We start from the raw sequence: 19,372 nt of genomic DNA on the forward strand, positions 1-19,372 counted from the left end.
TCTTGGTCAGGTGAGGGGTGTGGTCTGGGAGGTGGGCGGGGTCTGGGAGAGGGGGCGTGGTCTGGGAGGTGGGCGGGGTCTGGGAGAGGGGGCGTGGTCGGAGATGGGCGGGGTCTGGGAGAGGGGGCGTGGTCTGGGAGAGGGGTGGGGTCTGGGTCCACCCCTATCGGCGAGGGACGGGCCCTGGGCTTGGATGGGCGACGGTGGGTGGGGGCTGACTCACTATGCGCCGATAGGGGGCAGCTTGGAGGGCGCGGCGCCAGGTGACAGGTGCACAACGACGGCTTTTCAATGTATCATATTACGTCTTAGCAACAGGCGAACGGCAGCCTAGCAACCGGCCGCACAGTATCAAGCTGCCCTGTTCCTCCCTCCCTTCAGGTCCCAGTCACTTCCTTGTTTTTAGTTTCTTTCTCAATTTTTTCCTACGAGGAGGAGAATGGCTTGGATGCTTACGGGGCTCCTCCTTATCGCCCTGTTTGGCTGCAAGGTGTCCTGCGACCACAAAAGGGACTTCCCTGAGCTGCCGGCCCATCGCCGGGAGATCTTTCAGCAACTGGCAACTTTCAAGGGCGCTTCCCGGGTGGTGAGAGATGCTCCCCGTGGAGCCAGTGTCGGGCAGGCAGCATCTTGTGGCAGTGACACCTCTGATCAAGGCGCTCTGGTGCAAAATACCCACCAGGTAAGTCTGGCTTGTGCGTTGTTAGTTCAACGGAACCATCAGGAGCCCTTTTAAGATGCTATCAATGCTTCGCTTCCTTCTGCTTGAGAATTGCTGTGAAACTGACCAGTTTATCTACGTAAACACAAAAGATTCTGCAAATCTTGGAAAACCAGAGACAAAATGCTGGAGGAACTCTGGAAGGATTGGGGGAAGAAGCCAGTACAAGAAGGTGGGAGGGAGGGTGGCCCCGAGAAAGGCCTCGGCCGGAAACGTCGACTTTTTATTCCTCTCCATAGATGCTAGCTGACCTGCTGAGTCTCGATATGTACCCGGTTTCACAACCCCTTTCTGCTAAAATGACCATCAAGGCAGGGACTGGAGCTGCAGTCACGGTGGAAAGCTCAGGTTTAAGTTTCACTCAGTTGCAGTGAGAGGTGTTTAAAAAAGTAACCTATTTTAATGCGAGTAGCTTTTTTAAAAAAAATAAGTGATCACAGCTGGTTGTCTGTCCGCCTGAATAGCAAAATTCAGTAATATTTGTTTGCTTTCGATTTTGCTTGCGTATCTTGCTTTCTCGTTCGGAATATCTTCTGAGCACAAAATATAGCTTGTTTTATTTTAAGGTTCTGTCCGTTCTAAAATTGTGCTCACATGCTCTGGAGCTTCTCGCCTGTGTACATACTTGAGAATTGTGTAAAACAGTATTCTGAGAATAAAGAATGGGGAATTCAATACGTTACAGTATGTACATGTATTGTTAAATGACAATAAACTTGACGACTTGAATTATGGAAGGAGGCGTTTCTAATTTATAGGATCTGAATGCTTCTCTCTGAACATCCCATATCCTGTATGACTGAAACACCAAATCATCTGTAGTGAAGTTCTATAAATCAACCAATAAGCAATTATCTTTGAATTTATTGATTAGATTTTTATATATTAAAAGATATAGAACCAGGTATTGTAAATCAACCAATAAGCAATTATCTTTGAATTTATTGATTAGATTTTTATATATTAAGAGATATAGAACCAGGTATTGTTGGCATAAAGATCAGCCTTGACTTAATTGAAAATTCATGCTTTTCTCTTGTTCCCAGATGGCAATACCTTTAAATTAATTTGTGTTATTTTCTCTTATTAAAACCTTTTTCCAGACACAAGTATTGCATTTCCTTCTGCTGTATTACAGTCTGACCATTAAAGATATTTGAGGTGGAAAAAGAAAACATGTTTTCTACGCAAGATATAGGAAAATTGATATTGAAATGTATCGTCATGTGTAGTAGCAAATGGTTTGAAAAAGAGTTGTGATGGAGAATAACTATTATATTAGAAGTGCGCATTTGGGAGTAATGTTAACAAAGCAGAAAAAGTAATGGTTCCATTTGTAACTTTAGATTCCTTAATCCGCATATAGAAGTAAACTAAGAAGATTATGGTTTATAATATTCAGTCATGATGGAGGGGAGGAGGGGGAAGTGTTGGGAACGTGAATAACATATGCAGTTTGCCTAAATGGAGACACAAGAGACTATAGGAGCTACCAACAATCTCACTAAAAAGCTATTAAAATTTATGTAACAAATATATTTCACCTCACACATTTAACATCTATGGTCAACCCTAATCAACGGAGGCCTCAGTCATATTTCACCTAAAACCACATTTTTTTTACACCAAGGGTAGAAAAGGGAAGACATTTATATACCCTTTGTACTTCGTTTCACAAACTTGGGCTTTCCAAAGCATTTACTGCAAATTAAGAGGTTTTTTTTAGTGTAAGCATTGTAGTAAGGTTGGATATAAGATTAAAAAAAGAACAAAACAGAAATCTCTCAATCAGTAATAGGATAAGCAGCTGGATAGATCATCTCCTTTGGTCAGGAAGTCAGGTTGTACATTCTCCTGAAAGAATTGATCTGGCTTTCACTTGTTTCCTTTGAATGAAAACACCTTTGACCATACAGCATTCTGTCAGTAGTATACAGTACTGTTGGCCTAGATTATTTCCCACAAAACTCCAGAGTGAGGCTCAATCCTAATAATAGAAAGATAACAATAACAAGTTGTTTGTGGTACATATTGTGCAACATCATCAAGTGGATGTTGGGTTAAGTAAAAATAAGTTTAGATTAGGTTGATTAAAGTTTGAGTACCTTATGACATTTATGTCTTCACTTCTTTAAAATTAAAAAAAAAGTCAATGTTGCTGCTGAGGTACATCCTAGGATGTGCTGGGACACATCATCAGTGATGTAACCTGTGGTTATCGGGTGTTTCGAGTGTTTCAACATCAGACACTATTGCCCAGGCGACCCAGCCAGGATTGATCTGACCCTGGCTTGTGTCCCAGCAGCATTGGTCCACGGGTCACACCTCTTGATCCATAGCTGTTTGGAGGCTCGCTCAGCAGCCTCTGTGACGGTGCTGATGACCCTTTCCTTTGCAGGCCCTGTAATGCCAAGCAGAGAGTAGGTTCTGCACAGCGAGCAGCCACCTCTACAAGCTTGCATTGTGCCCTCCACCCCTGTCTCTGGCACTACTCCACAAGCTCCTAATAAATGGCTTTCATATGCTCAAATGCCTCCTCAATCTGGCCTTCCCAAGGGACTTTCACTTTTACCATGACCACCTGCTTTGAGGTTTCTGACAGAACGACCATGTCAGGCCTCAGGGCTGATGAGGCGATGAAGTCAGGAAACTTCAATTGCTCGCCAAGATCTATTTTTCAGTTGCCGATCAGATGCTACGGTGAGCAAGCCTGCTGGTGATCCAGGCTGAGGCTGTGGTTGGCCTCCCCTTTGACAAAGGCTATGGGCTTTATGAGTTGGTGGAGGTGCCTACAGTGGTTAAAAGCCAAGGAGATACTTCTAGCACCTGGGTCATGCCATGAGTGGTAGTGTCCTTCTCCTGAGGCTTTATAAAACAAGAAACTTTCTCCCAAACACCACAAAATAATGGTGTAGTGGATATTTTTAATGAAATGTCATATTTTCATCACTTGTGACATTTTATTTGAAGTATACCAGACCCCAGTAGTTGAAAGTGTATTGTATTATTAACCATGAAGTGAGTGCGCTTTTACATGTGCTGCTTTCGCAGTTGGGATCATAGAAGTGAGACTACTGGATTTTGAACTAATGTTGCTAAAATGGCCTTGCTGTTTCTGTGTTGTATGATCCCACTTCTTCATTTCTTAGTACAGCTTAGTCGCTTGAGGGATAAGCTGGAGTGGCATGAGGGGAAAAAAGATTTACACATAACTTTATTACGCCTTTCTTGCACCAGTTGAAACTGGTATTGGATCAACTGAAAAATAATACTCTATGCTTGCTAAGAGTTGGATTACTCTTTGTGTACTTGTGTAATATAAATCAAGTTCCCGAATGCTTGTTATATTGTTAGCGGTTTCTTTTCTTAGATATGACTCAACGGTCTCTACAAGGCAGCATTTGTAGACTGGAAAGATGTTCAACTTCTGGATATGTTATTCCAATTGTGGGAAATAGTTCACCTGAAGGCTACTGTAAATGTGTGCAAAAATATCCTGCTAAAAAATGGCAATCCAAAGTCTCAAGTGTTGATAGATGCTCTGTCCAATTATATAAACTACAAGTACTTTCTTCAAAATTATCTCTTTCTGGATTTAATTTTCACCACAGGCAGCTTCCTTTCAGTCCAATGGATAAATGTGGGATTACACTGTATATGCCTGTACATGGCATCCAAGCAAAATTAATGCAAATGACTTGGCTGTAAATGTTAAATGACATACTGGAAAAATATTTACTACATGACAAGAGCAATAAAAGTTATGATAGTAAAGGTAAGTTTAAGTGCATGGTTGGAACTTGTGTTATACCGTCATGGAAAAATCAAACCTCTCACTGTGTGCTGTAAAACATCTTTCAGGTACGTCCTCCAGGTTTCATAGTACTTGGAAATTTCATGTACAAGATTATGATTGTTCAACTTTTTCTTGATGGGTGTGTGTGTGTTATAGAACCATCTGCACCAGAGGTGAGAAGGGCTGTGGGGGAAACTCAGACATGGCAAAGCATTGGGGCCAGATGGTGTGAGCCCCGAAGTCCAGAAGGAGTATGCTGAGCAGCTGTGTGGAGTTCCCCCGTACATTTTTAATCTGAGTTTCAGCCTGGAAAGGGTCCTGACTGTGTGGAACAGTGTCATGTGTGGTGCCAGTACCTAAGCAGTTCTGACTGAAAGTCTTGAATGACTACCATCCAGTGGCCCTGACCTCACACATCGTGAAGACCCCAGAGACCCTGGTCAGATCAGCCCTCGATCTCCTGCAGTTTGCCTACAAGGAGCACATTGGAGTCAACAATGCTGTCATCTACCTGCTGAACAGAGCCTACTCCCATTTGGATAAGCAGGCCAGCATGGTGAAGATCACGTTTTTTGATTTCTCAAGTACCTTCAATACCATACAGCTCTCATTGCTGGGGGAGAAGCTCTGTCCAATGCAGATGAGCACTTCCATTGTATCCTGGAGAATGGACGACCTGACAGTTTGTGTGGCTTCGGAGCTGTGTGTCAGAAATTGCTATAAGTAGCACTGGTGCCCCACAGGAGACTGTGTTGGCTCCCTTCCTAGTTACCCTGTACACCTCAGTCGTTAGATTCAACACTGAGTCATGTCATCTGCAAAAGTTCTCTGATGACTCAGCAATAGTTGGGTGTATAGGGGGAGGACAGGAGGATGAATACAGGACCCTGGTGGAGGACTTTGTCAAATGGTGCAAGCTGAATCACCTGCAGCTCAACATCAGTAAGACAAAGGAGATAGTGATGGACTTCAGGAAGACTAAGCCTCCACAGCTCCACGTTACTATTGATGGTGAGGACGTGGATGTGGTGAGGGCCTACAAGTACCCAGGGGTGCACCTGGATGACAGACTTGGGTGGAGCACCAACACAGAAGCTGTGTACAAGAAGGGCCAGAGCCACCTCTACATCCTGAGGAGACTGACGGGAATAAAACACCAAGCAGGATATAAAACCAATAACGTTTTTAGTTGCTTTTGATTTCCAGATCAATTAAAATTATTTCTAAAAATAAAATTCACATCTTGTTCATTCGGAAGGAGAATATGTGGGCCTCTCCTTCACATGTTCTACCAGTCTGTTGTTGCCAGTACAATCTTCGATGCAGTGGTGTGCTGGGGCAATGGCATCAACACGGATGATGCCAACAGGCTCAGTAAACTTATTAGAAAGACTGGCCTTGTTATAGGAGTCAAACTGGACACACTGGAGGCTGTGGTAGAGCAGAAGACCCTACGGAAAATCCCAGCAATCTGGATGTTTCCCACCCTCTGCATGCCACCTTGGCTAAACAAAGGAGCTGACTAAGGCAACTGTGCTGCTCCAAGGAGCACGATATGAGGTCATTCTTACCTTCAGCCATAAGACTGTATAATGAGTCAACCTATAGGTGGGGAAGTGATGACCCCCTCCTGTTAGACTGTTCAACGTAACTTATTTCTGATTTATTTTTCTTATGTCTCTTCTAATATTGTATATCTGTGAACTTGTAATGCTACTGTGACATTGTAATTTCCTTTGGGATCAATAAAGTATCTATCCATTTATCTCTAAATCTGTTATGTGCTAATTTTGAAGGAAGTACTATCAGTTAATATAATGGAAGAGTGCACATGGCAACACTTGAGTCTTGAGCTTCTCAGTTACTGTTGGGAGAAAGATTATGTCCACACAATAACCATGAAGTGAACTTTCTGTAATTAGAATTAATCTGATATTTGAATATGTTCCAATCTACCTCCTGGCTTCTTACCTCTTCTCCTTACCTGCCTGTCATCTCCCCCCGGTGCCCCTCCTGCTTCCCTTTCTCCCATGGGACACTCTTCTCTCCGATCAAATTCCTTCTTCTACAGCCATTTTCCTTTTCCTCCTATCACCTCCTAGCTTCTTACTTCATTGCCCCCCACCCACCTTCACCACCTGTCTTCTCCTTCTTCCTCTCTCCCACCACCTTATTCTGGCATCTTTCCCCACTCCTTTCCTGGAGAAATGTCTTGGCCTGAAACATCGGCTGTTTTATCCATTTCCATAGATGCTGCCTGACCTTCTGTGTTCCTCCAGCATTTTGTATGTGTTGCTCTAGATTTCTAGCATCTGCAGAACCTCTTGGGTTTATGTACATATCATCTACGTTACAAGGAAGATTATAATTGACTATTGTTAAAATGCATGACTTGCCCTTTCTATACTTTGAGGAATGCTAATTTCAATTTATTACTTAGTTGGACCTCTCCGAAATATTTATTTTCTTTTAGTGAGATATTTTAAAGGGTAGCCCTGTGGGAATTGTACGTTTTAGATTTTACAGAAGTTTCCAGAATTAGGAAGTCACAGAAAAGGAAATATAGTTTGGCCTATGTCATGTAATTAAAATCATTTTTGAAGTATTCTTTGTTTGGAGCTGATTGAAGATTATTATGTTTTTTTTTCCCCACTGTTCATTTAATGAGGCAAGTGAGAATTGATTTGACTTGACACTTCCTCCTTCTGTGTCCGTTTGTGACTTTTGTACTTGAGTATTTTTGCAGTGAACATACTGTTTGCTTTCCGAATTGCTTCATGAGATCATTTTCCTCTACTCTCACTATACCATCTTTTATTCTCCAAATTTCCCATCTCATTTAAACAATAAATATCCTGGAATATTTAATTTCCAAACTTGGTCATTTTGAACCGTTTTACTGCAATGACTATTGGATGTTTGTCTCTGTACATGTGAATATTGAGTGCATTTCAATTTTATCTTTTTACCACTTTTCCCTAATGTGACCCCAATAGGCGGTATACTTTAATGTCAAGATCTTGAAGTGCTGGTTATAAATATCTGCTTTGATATTTGCTATTATTGGCTAGTCATTTCTTTCTTATTAAATCTCCTTGCCTAAGTTTCCTCCCTACTCATATTTGGTAGAATCTCCTTCTTAGCCCTATCTATGTCATTAGTACCTGCGTGGACTATAATAAATTGATATTCAGATTCAGATTTATTTATTTATCACATGTACATCAAAATCGGTCATTTGTGTAAACAACTAGCACAGCTTAAGAATGAGCTGGGGCAGTGTGCAGGTGTCGTGACACATTTTGGCATTAACATGGCATTCCCACAATGTTCAGCAGAACAGCAGCAAGCAGTCCCTTTCCCACCGTCCTCTCCACCCACCCACTTGCACACACGCACACACACCCAAATTTCCAACCCCAGGACAGGCTGCCTGCAGACCTCCCACTTCCAGTCCTTGGTCTGGACTCTCAAATTTGCAGACATCAGTCTTACAACTTCCAGTCCCTGGCTCAGACTCGCAGACTTTCAGACATCAAGCCTCTGACCTCTGGACAAGCCAATCCAGTTGCTTCGATGTTCAAGCCTTGACCTCTGGACTTGCCAACAACTGGAGTTTGACCAAAGGCTTTGACCTCTGGAATTCATCTTCCTCTGGATATCCACCCTAGGACTCACCAATTACTGGATTTTGACCTAGGGCCTCAACCTCCAGACTCACATGGACATCAACCCTGGGACTTACCAACCTGGGCATGCGGTACATTGATCCTCATGCCTCCTGCCTCTGACTCTGAGTCATGGCAACCTGAGGAATCGCAGGTCTTCATCCTCAGCACCTGCCGACCTAAACTCTGTCCTCAATGGTCACTGACCTTTGCCTGCAGAGTGCTCTGACCTGGACTCCAGCCTCCGGCTCCTGCCTCTGACACTGCATTTACTGCCCATGGCTTCTTAACTCCCTCATCACTGTCCCTAAACCATAACCTGACCCCTAACTCTTTGAACTATTCCCTAAACCAGCCCTATGAAATTAAAATAATACTAACTCTGAGCCACAACCTCAACAGACATTGCAGCTTAGTGCCATCTTGGACCACCAACTAGCCACTCAAAACTCCTTTCTAAGCCTGAGGAGATGTACTGAACCCTGCCAGTGGACCTTCAGGACTCACACTGATGTGTACACAGAACAGTATCTTTAGTGCCTATAAAAAGTATTCACCCTCCTCCCCCAGAAGCTGATCAGCAGAAAAAGACCCTTTTGTGTCAAAGTGAAAGCTGATCTCTACAAAGTGATCTAAATTAATTACAAATATAAAATGTAAAATAATTGATTGCATAATATTTACCTCCCTTTACTATGTCATATCAAATCATCACTGGTGCAACCAATTGGTTTTAGTAGTCACGTAATTAGCTAAATGGATATCTGTGTGCATTTAAGGTGTTTCACTTGATTGTAGTGAATATACACCTGCACTGTACCTAGAAGGTCCAACTGCTGGTTTGCCAGTGTCCTGGCAAGAGCTACACCATGAAGACAAAAAGGAATTTCTGGCAGGTCAATGGAGGTTATTTAAAAAGGGAGCCTCGAGAGCGTTTGTCCATTGTACTTGGCCTATCAGCAGCGTCAACAGAGCTTTACCAAGAAGTACTTCTCGCAGGTTGGCAGTGCTTATTTAAAAAGGGTGCTTCAAGAGCATTTGTCCATTGTACGTGGCCTATCAGAGGCGCCAACAGAACTCTTCGAACTAAATGAAAGTACAGAAGGGATAAGTGGAGCGGCCATTGTCAGTGGCGAGAGTAGAAGCGACAAGCTTTGGCTGAAACTAGGCTTCAGCTAGGAAGAGGCGTCAGCTCTGTGTAAAGTGTCTGTTAGAGTTTCCTTTTTGCTTTTTTTCCTCTCTTACTGTATCATTTAAACAGCTGTGGTGTGCTGTTTATGCAGATGGTGGAGAACTGGGAGATCCAGAGCCTCCTGGGAAACTACACCTATGTGAAGTGCATCCGCTGCAGCTCCTTGAAGACCGTGTTAGGGATCTGGAGCAGCAACTAGATGACCTTCGGCTTGTACGGGAGAGTGAGGATATAAATGATCAAAGTTACAGGGAAGTAGTCACCCTGAAGTTGCAGGAGGCGAGTAGCTGGGTGACCGTCAGGAGATATGGAAATAGGCAGTTAGAGCAGAGCACCCCTGTGGCCATTTCCCTCAGAAACAAGTACACCGCTTTGAATACTTCTGTGGAGGTTGACCTTCCAAGAGAATGCCATGACGACTGGGTTCCAGGCACTGACCATGGGTCCATGGTGCAGAAGGGAAAGAGAGAGAAGAAGGGAGCAGTAGTGACAGGGGAATCAATAGTGAGGGGAACAGACAGGAGATTCTGTGGACGTGAACAGGACACCCGGATGGTATGTTGCCTCCCAGGTGCCAGGGTCAGGGATGTCTTGGATCATGTCCACAACATTTTGGAGAGGGAGGGGGAGCAGCCAGGTGTCTTGGTACATATTGGTACCAAAGACATAGGAAGAAAAAGCAATGAGGTCCTGAAAAGAGAATTTAGAGAGCTAGATAGAAAGCTGAGAAGCAGGACCTCCTGCGTAGTAATTTCTGGATTGCTGCCTGTGCCACGTGCCAGTGAGGGTAGAAACAGGATGATTTGGCAGATAAATGCTTGGCTGAGAAGCTGGTGCAGGGGGCAGGGCTTCAGGTTCTTGGATCATTGGGATCTCTTGTGGGGGAGGTATGACCTGTTCAAAAGTGACGGGTTGCACCTGAACCCGAGGAGGACCAATATTCTTGTGGGCAGGTTTGTTAGAGCTGTTGGGCAGGGTTTAAACTAACTTGGCAGGGGGGTGGGAACCGGAGTGAAGGGACTCAGGAAAGGATGGATTGTGAAAAGTAAAGATAGCGTGCAGTCAGACTGTCAGGAAGGGCAGGCAGGTGATGGGACTTAGTTGCAGCCAACAGGCTGAGTATCAAATCATTAGGGATGCACAATCAGAAAGGATAGCAAATACAGTACTCAAGGTGTTCGATCCAAATGCACGGATTATAAAATACAAGGTGGATGATCTTGTTGCATTATTACAGATTGCCAGGTATGACATTGTGCCTATCACTGAATCATGGCTGAAGGATGGTTGTAGTTGGGAGCTGAATATCCAAGGTTACACATTATATCAGAGGGATAGGAAGGTAGGCAGAGGGGGTGGTGTGGCTCTACTGGTAAAGAATTGCATCAAATCAGTAGAAAGATGTGACATAGGATCAGAAGATGCTGAATCCTTGTGGGTTGAGTTAAGAAACTGCAAGGGTAAAAGGACATTGATGGCAGTTATATACAGGTCTCCCAACAGTGATTGGGAGGTGGACCACAGGTTACAAAAGGAAATAGAAAAGGCAAGTCAAAAGGGCAATGTTATGGTAGTCATGGGAGATTTTAACATGCAGGTTGATTGGGAAGATCGGGTTGTTAATGGATCTCAAGAGAGTGAGCTTGTTGACTGCCTAAGAGATAGCTTTTTGGAGCAGTTTGTCGTTGAGCCTATTAGGGGATCAGCTATATTGTATTGGGTGTTATGTAGTGAAACGGAGGTGATTAGGAAGCTTAAGGTAAAAGAACCCTTAGGAACCACTGATCACAATATGATTGAGTTCAACTTGAAATTTGATAGGGAGAAAGTAAAGTCTGATGTAGCAGTATTTCAGTGGAGTAAGGGAAATTACTTTGGTATGAGAGAGGAGTTGACCAAAGTAAATTGGAAGGAGCTGCTGGCAGGGATGTCAGCAGAGCAGCAATGGCGTGTGTTTCTGGGAAAAATGAGGAAGGTGCAGGTCATGTGTATTCCAAAAATAAAGAAATACTCTAATGGTGAAATTATAAAACCGTGGCTGACAAGGGAAGTCAAAGCTATTGTAAAAGCAAAAGAAAGGGCATACAACAAAGCAAAAATTGGTGGGAAGATAGAGAATTGGGGAAGTTTTTAAAAACCTACAGAGAGCAACTAAACAAATCATTAGAAGTGGAAAGATGAGATATGAAAGCAAGCTAGCAAATAATATCAAAGTGAATAGTAAAAGTTTTTTCAAGTATGTTAAAAATAAAAGAGAAATGAGAGTGGATATAGGACCGCTAGAAAATGAGGCAGGAGAAATAATAATGGGGGACAAGGAGATGGCTGATGAATTAAATGAGTATTTTGTGTCAGTCTTCACTGTGGAAGACTCTAGCAGTATGCTTGATGTTGTAGTGTGTGAAGGAAGAGAAATGGGTGCAGTTACTGTTACAAGAGAGACGGTGCTCAAAAAGCTGAAAGACCTAAAAGTACATAAGTCACCCAGACCAGAGGAACTGCACTCTAGGGTTCTGAAAGAGGTAGTGTTAGAGATTGTGGTGGCATTAGAAATGGTCTTTCAAAAATCATTCAACTCTGGCATGGTGCCAGAGGACTGGAAAATTGCAAATGTCACTCCACTGTTTAAGAAAGGAGGAAGGCAGCAAAAAGGAATTATAGACCAGTTAGCCTGACCTCAATGGTTGGGAAGATGTTAGAGTCAATTGTTAACGATGAGGTGATGGTGTACTTGGTGGCACAGGACAAGATAGTACAAAGTCAGCATGGTTTCCTTCAAGGAAAATCCTGCCTGACAAACCTGTTGGAATCCTTTGAGGAGATTACAGGCAGGATAGATAAAAGGGGATGCAGTGGATGTTGTATATTTGGACTTCCAGAAGGCCTTTGACAAGATGCCACATGTGAGGCTGCTTCCCAAGTTAAGAGCCAATGGAATTACAGGACAGTTACTAACATGGTTAGAGCATTAGCTGATTGGTAGGAGGCAGCAAGTGGGAATAAAAGGATCCTTGTCTGGTTAGCTGCCAGTGACTAGTGGTGTTCGGCAGGGGTCGGTGTTGGGACTACATCTTTTTATGCTGTGTATAAATGATTTAGATGATGGAATAGATGGCTTTGTTGCCAAGTTTGCAGATGATATGAAGATTAGTGGAGGGGCAGGTAGTGTTGAGGAAATGGGTAGGATGCAAAAGGACTTAGACAGATTAGGAGAATGGGCAAGAAAATGGCAAATGAAGTCAATGCTGGAAAATGCATGGTCATGCACTTTGATAGTAGAAATAAATTTTCGGACTATTTTCTAAACGGGGAGAAAATCCAGGAATCTGAGATGCAGAGGGACTTGGGAGTCCTTGTGCAGAACACCCTGATTGATTTAACCATATTATCATCCAGATCTTGGATATAGATGACAAACGACAATGGACCCAGCACAGATCCCTGTGGCACTCCATTAGTCACAGCCCTCCACTCAGAGAGGCAACCACCCACCACCATTCTGTGGCTTTTTTCCACAAAGCCTTTGTCTAATCCAATTCACTACCTCATCTTGAATGCTGAACATCTGAACCTTCTTGGCTAACCTCCCATGAGGAACCTTATCAGATATCTCACCAAAGTCCATATAGACGACATCCACTTCCTTGCCTTCATCATCTTTCCTGGTAACTTACTCGAAAAAGTCTAAAAGATTGGTTAGACATGACTTGCCACACACAGAGCACGCTGACTATCATTAATTAGCCTATGTCCATCAAAAAACTCATATATCGAGTTCCTTAGAATCCCTTCCAATAACTTTCCTACTTCTGATGTCAGACTCACCGGCCTATAATTTCCTGGTTTATTTTTAGAGCCTTTCTTAAGCAGTGGAACAATATGAGCTATCCTCCACTCCTCTGGTACCTCACCTGTCACTAAGGATGATTTAAACATCTCCGTTAGGCCTGCACTTAACTCCTGCAGGGTATGAGGGATCACCTTCTCAGGACCTGGGGACTTATCCACCTTAATTAGCCTCAGGACAGCAAACACCTCCTCCTCTGTAATCTGTATGGGGTCTGTGAAGTTGATGCCACTTTGCCTCACTTGTATTGACCCTGCGTCTGTCTCCTGACTAAATACAGGTGCAAGAAATTCATTTAAGATCTCCCCCATTTCTTTTGGATTACCATTCTGGTCTTCCAGAGGACCAATTTTTGTCCCTTGTAATCCTTTTGCTCTTAGCATATCTGTAGAATCCTTTAGTATTCTCCTTCACCTTGTCTGCCAGGGCAACTTCATGCCTTCTTTTAGCCCTCCTGATTTCTTTAAGTGTTCTCTTGCATTTATTATACTCCATAAGCACCGTTTTGTTCATACCTACTATGCACTTCCTTTTTTTCCTTAACCAATGCTCTTGAAACCAAGGTTCCCTGCACCAGTTATCTTTACCTTTTATTCCCTCAGGCACTTTCTCGCTCTTTCAAATAGCCTGTAATATTTCTCCTCCACTTATTTTCCTAATTATTTCTCAGACCCCTGACTTGCTGTGCATTCTAAATTCGAACCAGCTATTCTATGAAGTTATACTTCTGACATTTAGCACGGAAACACACTCTGCAGCCCGTGGAGTCTGCATCAACCATTGAGTGCCCATTTAAGCCACTCCTGTAATGAACCTATTTTTGTTCCCCTCTCATTCCCATCTACGTCCCCATTCAACAACTTATCAGCATCAAATCACAGCAGCCAATCAACCTGCCAACTCGTGCATCTTTGGAAAGGGGGAAGAAACCACAACACCAGTGTGAAACATGCACAGGCACGGAGAACAAGCAACCTCCATGCAGATAGCACTGAGCTCAGGATTGAATTCAGACCACTGAAGCTGCGAGGCAGTGGCTACACTAGCTGTGCCACTGTGCCACTTCTGGCCCTTCTGCCTAAGACTTTAAATCTGTACCTTCTCATTATCAGTCCTTTATGTAATTATTATTTTAAACAACAACCTTAAACTCTGCTGTCAGATGACCAAATGGCAGTTTTAGAAAGTTCACAAAGTAAAATAATAATGTTTGATTGGTACAAATAGGCTTGGAACCCTTGGGAATTTTTGAGGTATCAGTTTCCCTGATGGTTTCCTGAATTTTAAATCTTCTGAGATGACTTTAAAGTTTTTTTTAACTTGATATTATTGGATGCCTTAAGCTCTTTTATACTGCCTTGCATTAGATTAATCAATGAAGTCACTCTTCGTCTCTCTTCCATCTACCAATGATCTCTGCTCTCTGTCTCACAACAACCCACCACCACTCTCCAACTTTTATACTTGCTATTTCCTCTCTCCATTCTTAGTCCTGATGCAGGGTTTAGACCTAAAGTGTTAACGGTTCCACCCACAGATGCTGCTCAACTTGCTGATATTTGTTAAGTAAGAATGGAGATAATCAAGTGAAGTCCTCCTCAGCTGATAAACAAAATGAGAGAGAAAACTTTTGAAGAGGATGGCATTGTCATCTCATTCATTGGCTGCAGTTGATTCAAAACAGGATGAGGAGGAATAGTTGATTATTATCACAGTCACAGAGGATAACATTTGTGACTTTGGTTATCATTTTTGTACTGCAGAAGGCTAGCATTGCAATCAGAGAAAACACATAGTTAACTATGGGAAAGGTGTCAATGGATGGGGGAGGGTGTTAATACTGTATTCAGATTCTTTGAAAAGGGAACCATGAAAGAGAATGGTTATTACCAAAATAGAGATGTGAAGAATAGAGTTTGCTTGCATAATTTTTATTTTCAATAGATTTTTTCTTTGTTTCTTTGAATACAAAATGTTTTAAAAATTGTCTGTATTGGTGCAAATGAAATGAGTAGTATATTTCCAACCAGAACAATATTCTGATTTCTAAGTACAATATTTGGCAGAATTGGACTTTCTTAAGATTATTATTCATGTACTATTGTGCTATTTAATAAGTGAATCTTTCCTGTTATATTAAAAGCTTTGGAATGAAGCACTCCACATCAAAGTTGCTGGTTAACGCAGCAGGCTGGTGCGTTCACCAGCAACTTTGATGTGTGTTGCTTGAATTTCCAGCATCTGCAGAATTCCTCGTGTTTGGAATGAGGCACTAACTGTTCTGAATACTCAGTATTCATGCAGAAATTGACATTTTGGAAGCATAACCCAAATTGACACCTTCCTGAATTCTCTAGAGTTACCCACTTTAAGCGAAGAACAAAATAGAACAATGACTGCTGACATAACTGAAGCTGAACTAAAAACTGCAATTAGTAGGCTTAAATTAAGCAAGTCACCAGGATCAGATGGATATATGGCAGAGTGGTATGAAGAATTTAAAAAAGAGTTAATTCCTGTTTTACTCCCTGCACTGAACTGGGCTCTAAAAAAGGTGCAAATGCCGCCCAGCTGGAAGGAGGCGATAATCTCAGCTATACCGAAAGAAGGCAAGGATAAAATGGAATGTGGGTCATTCAGACCAATATCTGTTCTTAATGTGGATTATAGAATATTTACGTCCATCTTGGACAAACGATTAGAAGAGTTTCTACCCACACTGATACATAATGATCAGACAGGTTTTATACAACAACGCCAAACACAACACAATATACAAAGGACACTTCACATCATGGATCATATACAAAAAAAATAAAATTGAAGCAATAGTGATAAGCGTGGACGCTGAAAAGGCATTTGATTCGGTTAATTGGAGTTTTTTTTTACAGAATTTAAAAAGATTTGGTTTACATGACATAATTATTAAAACTATCCAGGCACTATATGACAATCCTACTGCTAGGATTAAAATCAATGGATATTTATCAAATAGTTTTACCCTAGAAAGGGGCATGAGACGGGGTTGTGCATGGTCACTGCTACTCTTCGCATTATATCTGAACCATTAGACCAATATATCAGACAAAATGAAGATATCAGGGGAATTACTATTAAAGGGACAGAGCATAAATTGGCCTGTTACGCAGATGACATTTTGATCTATCTAGGGCAACCAACATACTCTTTACCTAAATTGATGCAATCCTTTGAACAATATGGTCAATTATCAGAATACAAGATCAACATAGGTAAAACCCAACTACTTTCATATAACTATAGCCCACCAAGAGAAATTGAAAGTAGATATCCCTGGGCATGGCAAACAGAGTCCATCAAATATTTGGGCATCATTATGCCAAAAGATTTGGCAAAATTATCAGAATGCAATTATCTGCCTATATATAAAAAAATTAAGGTAGATATATGGTAACAAGATAGAACCTCATTCCTTAGTCTCAGTTCAAGGATTGAATCCATTAAAATGAATATATTGCCAAGACTATTATATCTCTTTCAGACCCTACCAATATATTAACCAAAATCAATTCAATGAATGGAACAAAATGTTACCAAGATATATATGGCAAGGTAAAAGGCCTAGAGTTCATCTCAAAACTTTGCAATTAGCCAAGGAAAAGGGGGGATGAGGCCTCCCTTCTCTTAGAGATTATTATTTTGCAGCACAGTTGAGAGCTGTGATATGCCGGTGCAACCCATCATATGATGCTCAATGGAAGAACATTGAAGAGAGGATACTTTCCATCTGGATACAAGCAATTTTGGCTGATAACAACCTACAAGGTTACATAAATACTATTGATAACCCGTGGGTGAAATGGACTCTTAAAATATGGAAAAATATTATAAGGGAATATAAACTAGAGGGAAATATTGCAATACTTAAGTGGTGTGCATATGACTCAGATTTTACGTCAAATAAACTGGATGCTAGATTTAAGGATGGACAGCTAAAGGAATAACAGTTATTTGTGATATAATGAAAGAAGGAACACTGTTCAGTTTTGAAATGCTTAGAGAGAAGCACTTATTAGAAAAACAAGACTTTTATTGGTATTTGCAGATGTGACAGTATGCTAACTGGAGGGTTAAAAATGTAACCAAGGCAAGTACATGTTTGATAGAGCTATTTAGAAAAGCATATAATTCAGACAACAGTAGTAGAATCATTTCAAGCGTGTATAAGGGTTTGTCAAATCTTAAAACACATTCAACTTCATACATTAAAACAAAATGGGAGAAGGAAGGAGGGATAATTATATCTGAGGAAGACTGGACAATAATATGGAGGTATCAATGGAAGTGTACCAGTTCACAGAAATAGAGGGAGTTTGGATGGACAAATTTGATAAGACATTTTATTACACCCTCTCAGAAATCCCATTATGATAGGAACCTCCCTGTTTGCTGGAGAAATTGTAGAAATCAAAATGTAAACCATTATCATATTTTCTGGGAATGCCCCATTATCAAAGACTATTGGAGTGGGATACATAATGCCCTATAAGACATCTTTAAATGTGAAATACCCTTAGAAAGTAAGTCCATATATTTTGGGTATTTACCTCAAGAATGGTTGAAAAGAGATAAATATTTAATGAATATATTGCTGGTGGCTGGTTAAAAAGACTCTTACCAGGAAATGGTTATCACAGGAGAGACCAACTTTAAACGCAATGATGGAAATTACAATGGACACTTACAAAATGGAGAAGATAACAGCATCTGTTAATCATAAGTTGGAACAATTTATTTCATACTGGGGAAAAATGGTTTAACTACATAACACCTCATAGACCTGATTTTATTCTCACAAATCAATGAATATGTTGTTAAAAAAAAATCACTTCCTGCTTGTACATGGTTTTCTCCTTTTGCTTGTTCTTTCTTTCCTCTCTTTTCTTTGTGTTATAAATATTATGTGGAGATTTCTGGCAAGTATGACTATGATATATATGTACTGTATCTGAAATACATCTTATGGAAATGTTTGAACTTCAATAAAAAATAAATTACAAAAAACAGTGAAATTTTATCACAAAATAATTTAGTTTCTTTGATTAATATTGTATTTTATTTTACAGTACACATTTGAGGATGATGATGCTTCCTCTGTAACATTAGCTTGGGTCGGGGACGGAACTGGGGTAAGTCTAAACTTCTGGATTGTATGTCACAGTATATTGATTTCTCCTCAAAATGTGGGAAGTGTTTTAAACTGTTGAACCATTGACTTTATAAATGATACTGTTTTCTCTTTGATAATATATACCATGTGCAACTTGAAAAGTAATCAAAAGCCGTGTTGAGAACATTAGGTCCCTGAACAAGGGTGATACCATGTAATCAAGGAATGCAAATTGGGCATGAGACAATAGCAAAAATTCTGACTTTCAATCCCTCAGATTATAACCTCCTGTCAATAGCAAAGAAATGTGATTCGTATCTGCAGAATGCTACTGAACAAACTAGAGTGTCTATCAATATATATTTACTGCCATCACAATATTCTAATCAACGACTAAAGATAATGGTGATATGTCTATCTGGAGGGAGGTTCTAGCTGCCTAGAAATTGGATCACATTTCACTTTTTTTCAGGGCTATGCTCTTAAATTTTTTCTTTTTTTCTGGAATAAATCCCAGAGCAACCATTTTCATATGAAATTTTGCTGATTTCAAAATCTGTTCTGCTTGTGATCCACATTAGTTGTTGTCTAATAGCTTCCAGAATTTAAGATTCAAGTTTATTTATCATGTATATATCAAAACATACAGTGAAATTTGTTGTTTGCATAAACAACCAACAAACCCAAGGATGTGCTGGGGACAGCCTGTAAGTGATGCCACACATTCAGGCAGCAATGTCACATTCTCACAATGAATTGAATTGACTTTATTACTTGCATCCTTCATATACATCAGGAATAAAAATCTTTACGTTACGTCTCCATTCAAATGTGCAATGTGCAATTACAGTAATTTATAATAAATATTATGTACAACAGGATAGGCAGTATAACATAGAAATACAATTGTGTCGGCATGGATTAAGCAGTCTGATAGCCTGGTGGAAGAAGTTGTCCCAGAGCCTGTTGGTCCTGGCTTTTATGTTGTGGTGGCATTTC

The 19,372-nt window shown here is 41.1% G+C and overlaps 1 protein-coding gene across 1 annotated transcript in view; it reads left to right on the forward strand.

The window, feature by feature from the left end:
- Positions 1 to 225: 225 nt before the first annotated feature.
- Positions 226 to 19,372, forward strand: part of LOC140202719 (sortilin-like) — a 119,433-nt gene continuing 100,286 nt past the window's right edge. Inside the window, exons 1-2 of the mRNA XM_072267938.1 lie at positions 226 to 682; positions 18,330 to 18,392. Of these exons, the coding sequence (XP_072124039.1) occupies positions 440 to 682; positions 18,330 to 18,392 (306 nt within the window). The 5' untranslated portion in view covers positions 226 to 439. The remainder of the gene's footprint in view (positions 683 to 18,329; positions 18,393 to 19,372) is intronic.

Source organism: Mobula birostris, chromosome 9, assembly GCF_030028105.1.
Source record: "Mobula birostris isolate sMobBir1 chromosome 9, sMobBir1.hap1, whole genome shotgun sequence".
NCBI lineage: Eukaryota > Metazoa > Chordata > Chondrichthyes > Myliobatiformes > Myliobatidae > Mobula > Mobula birostris.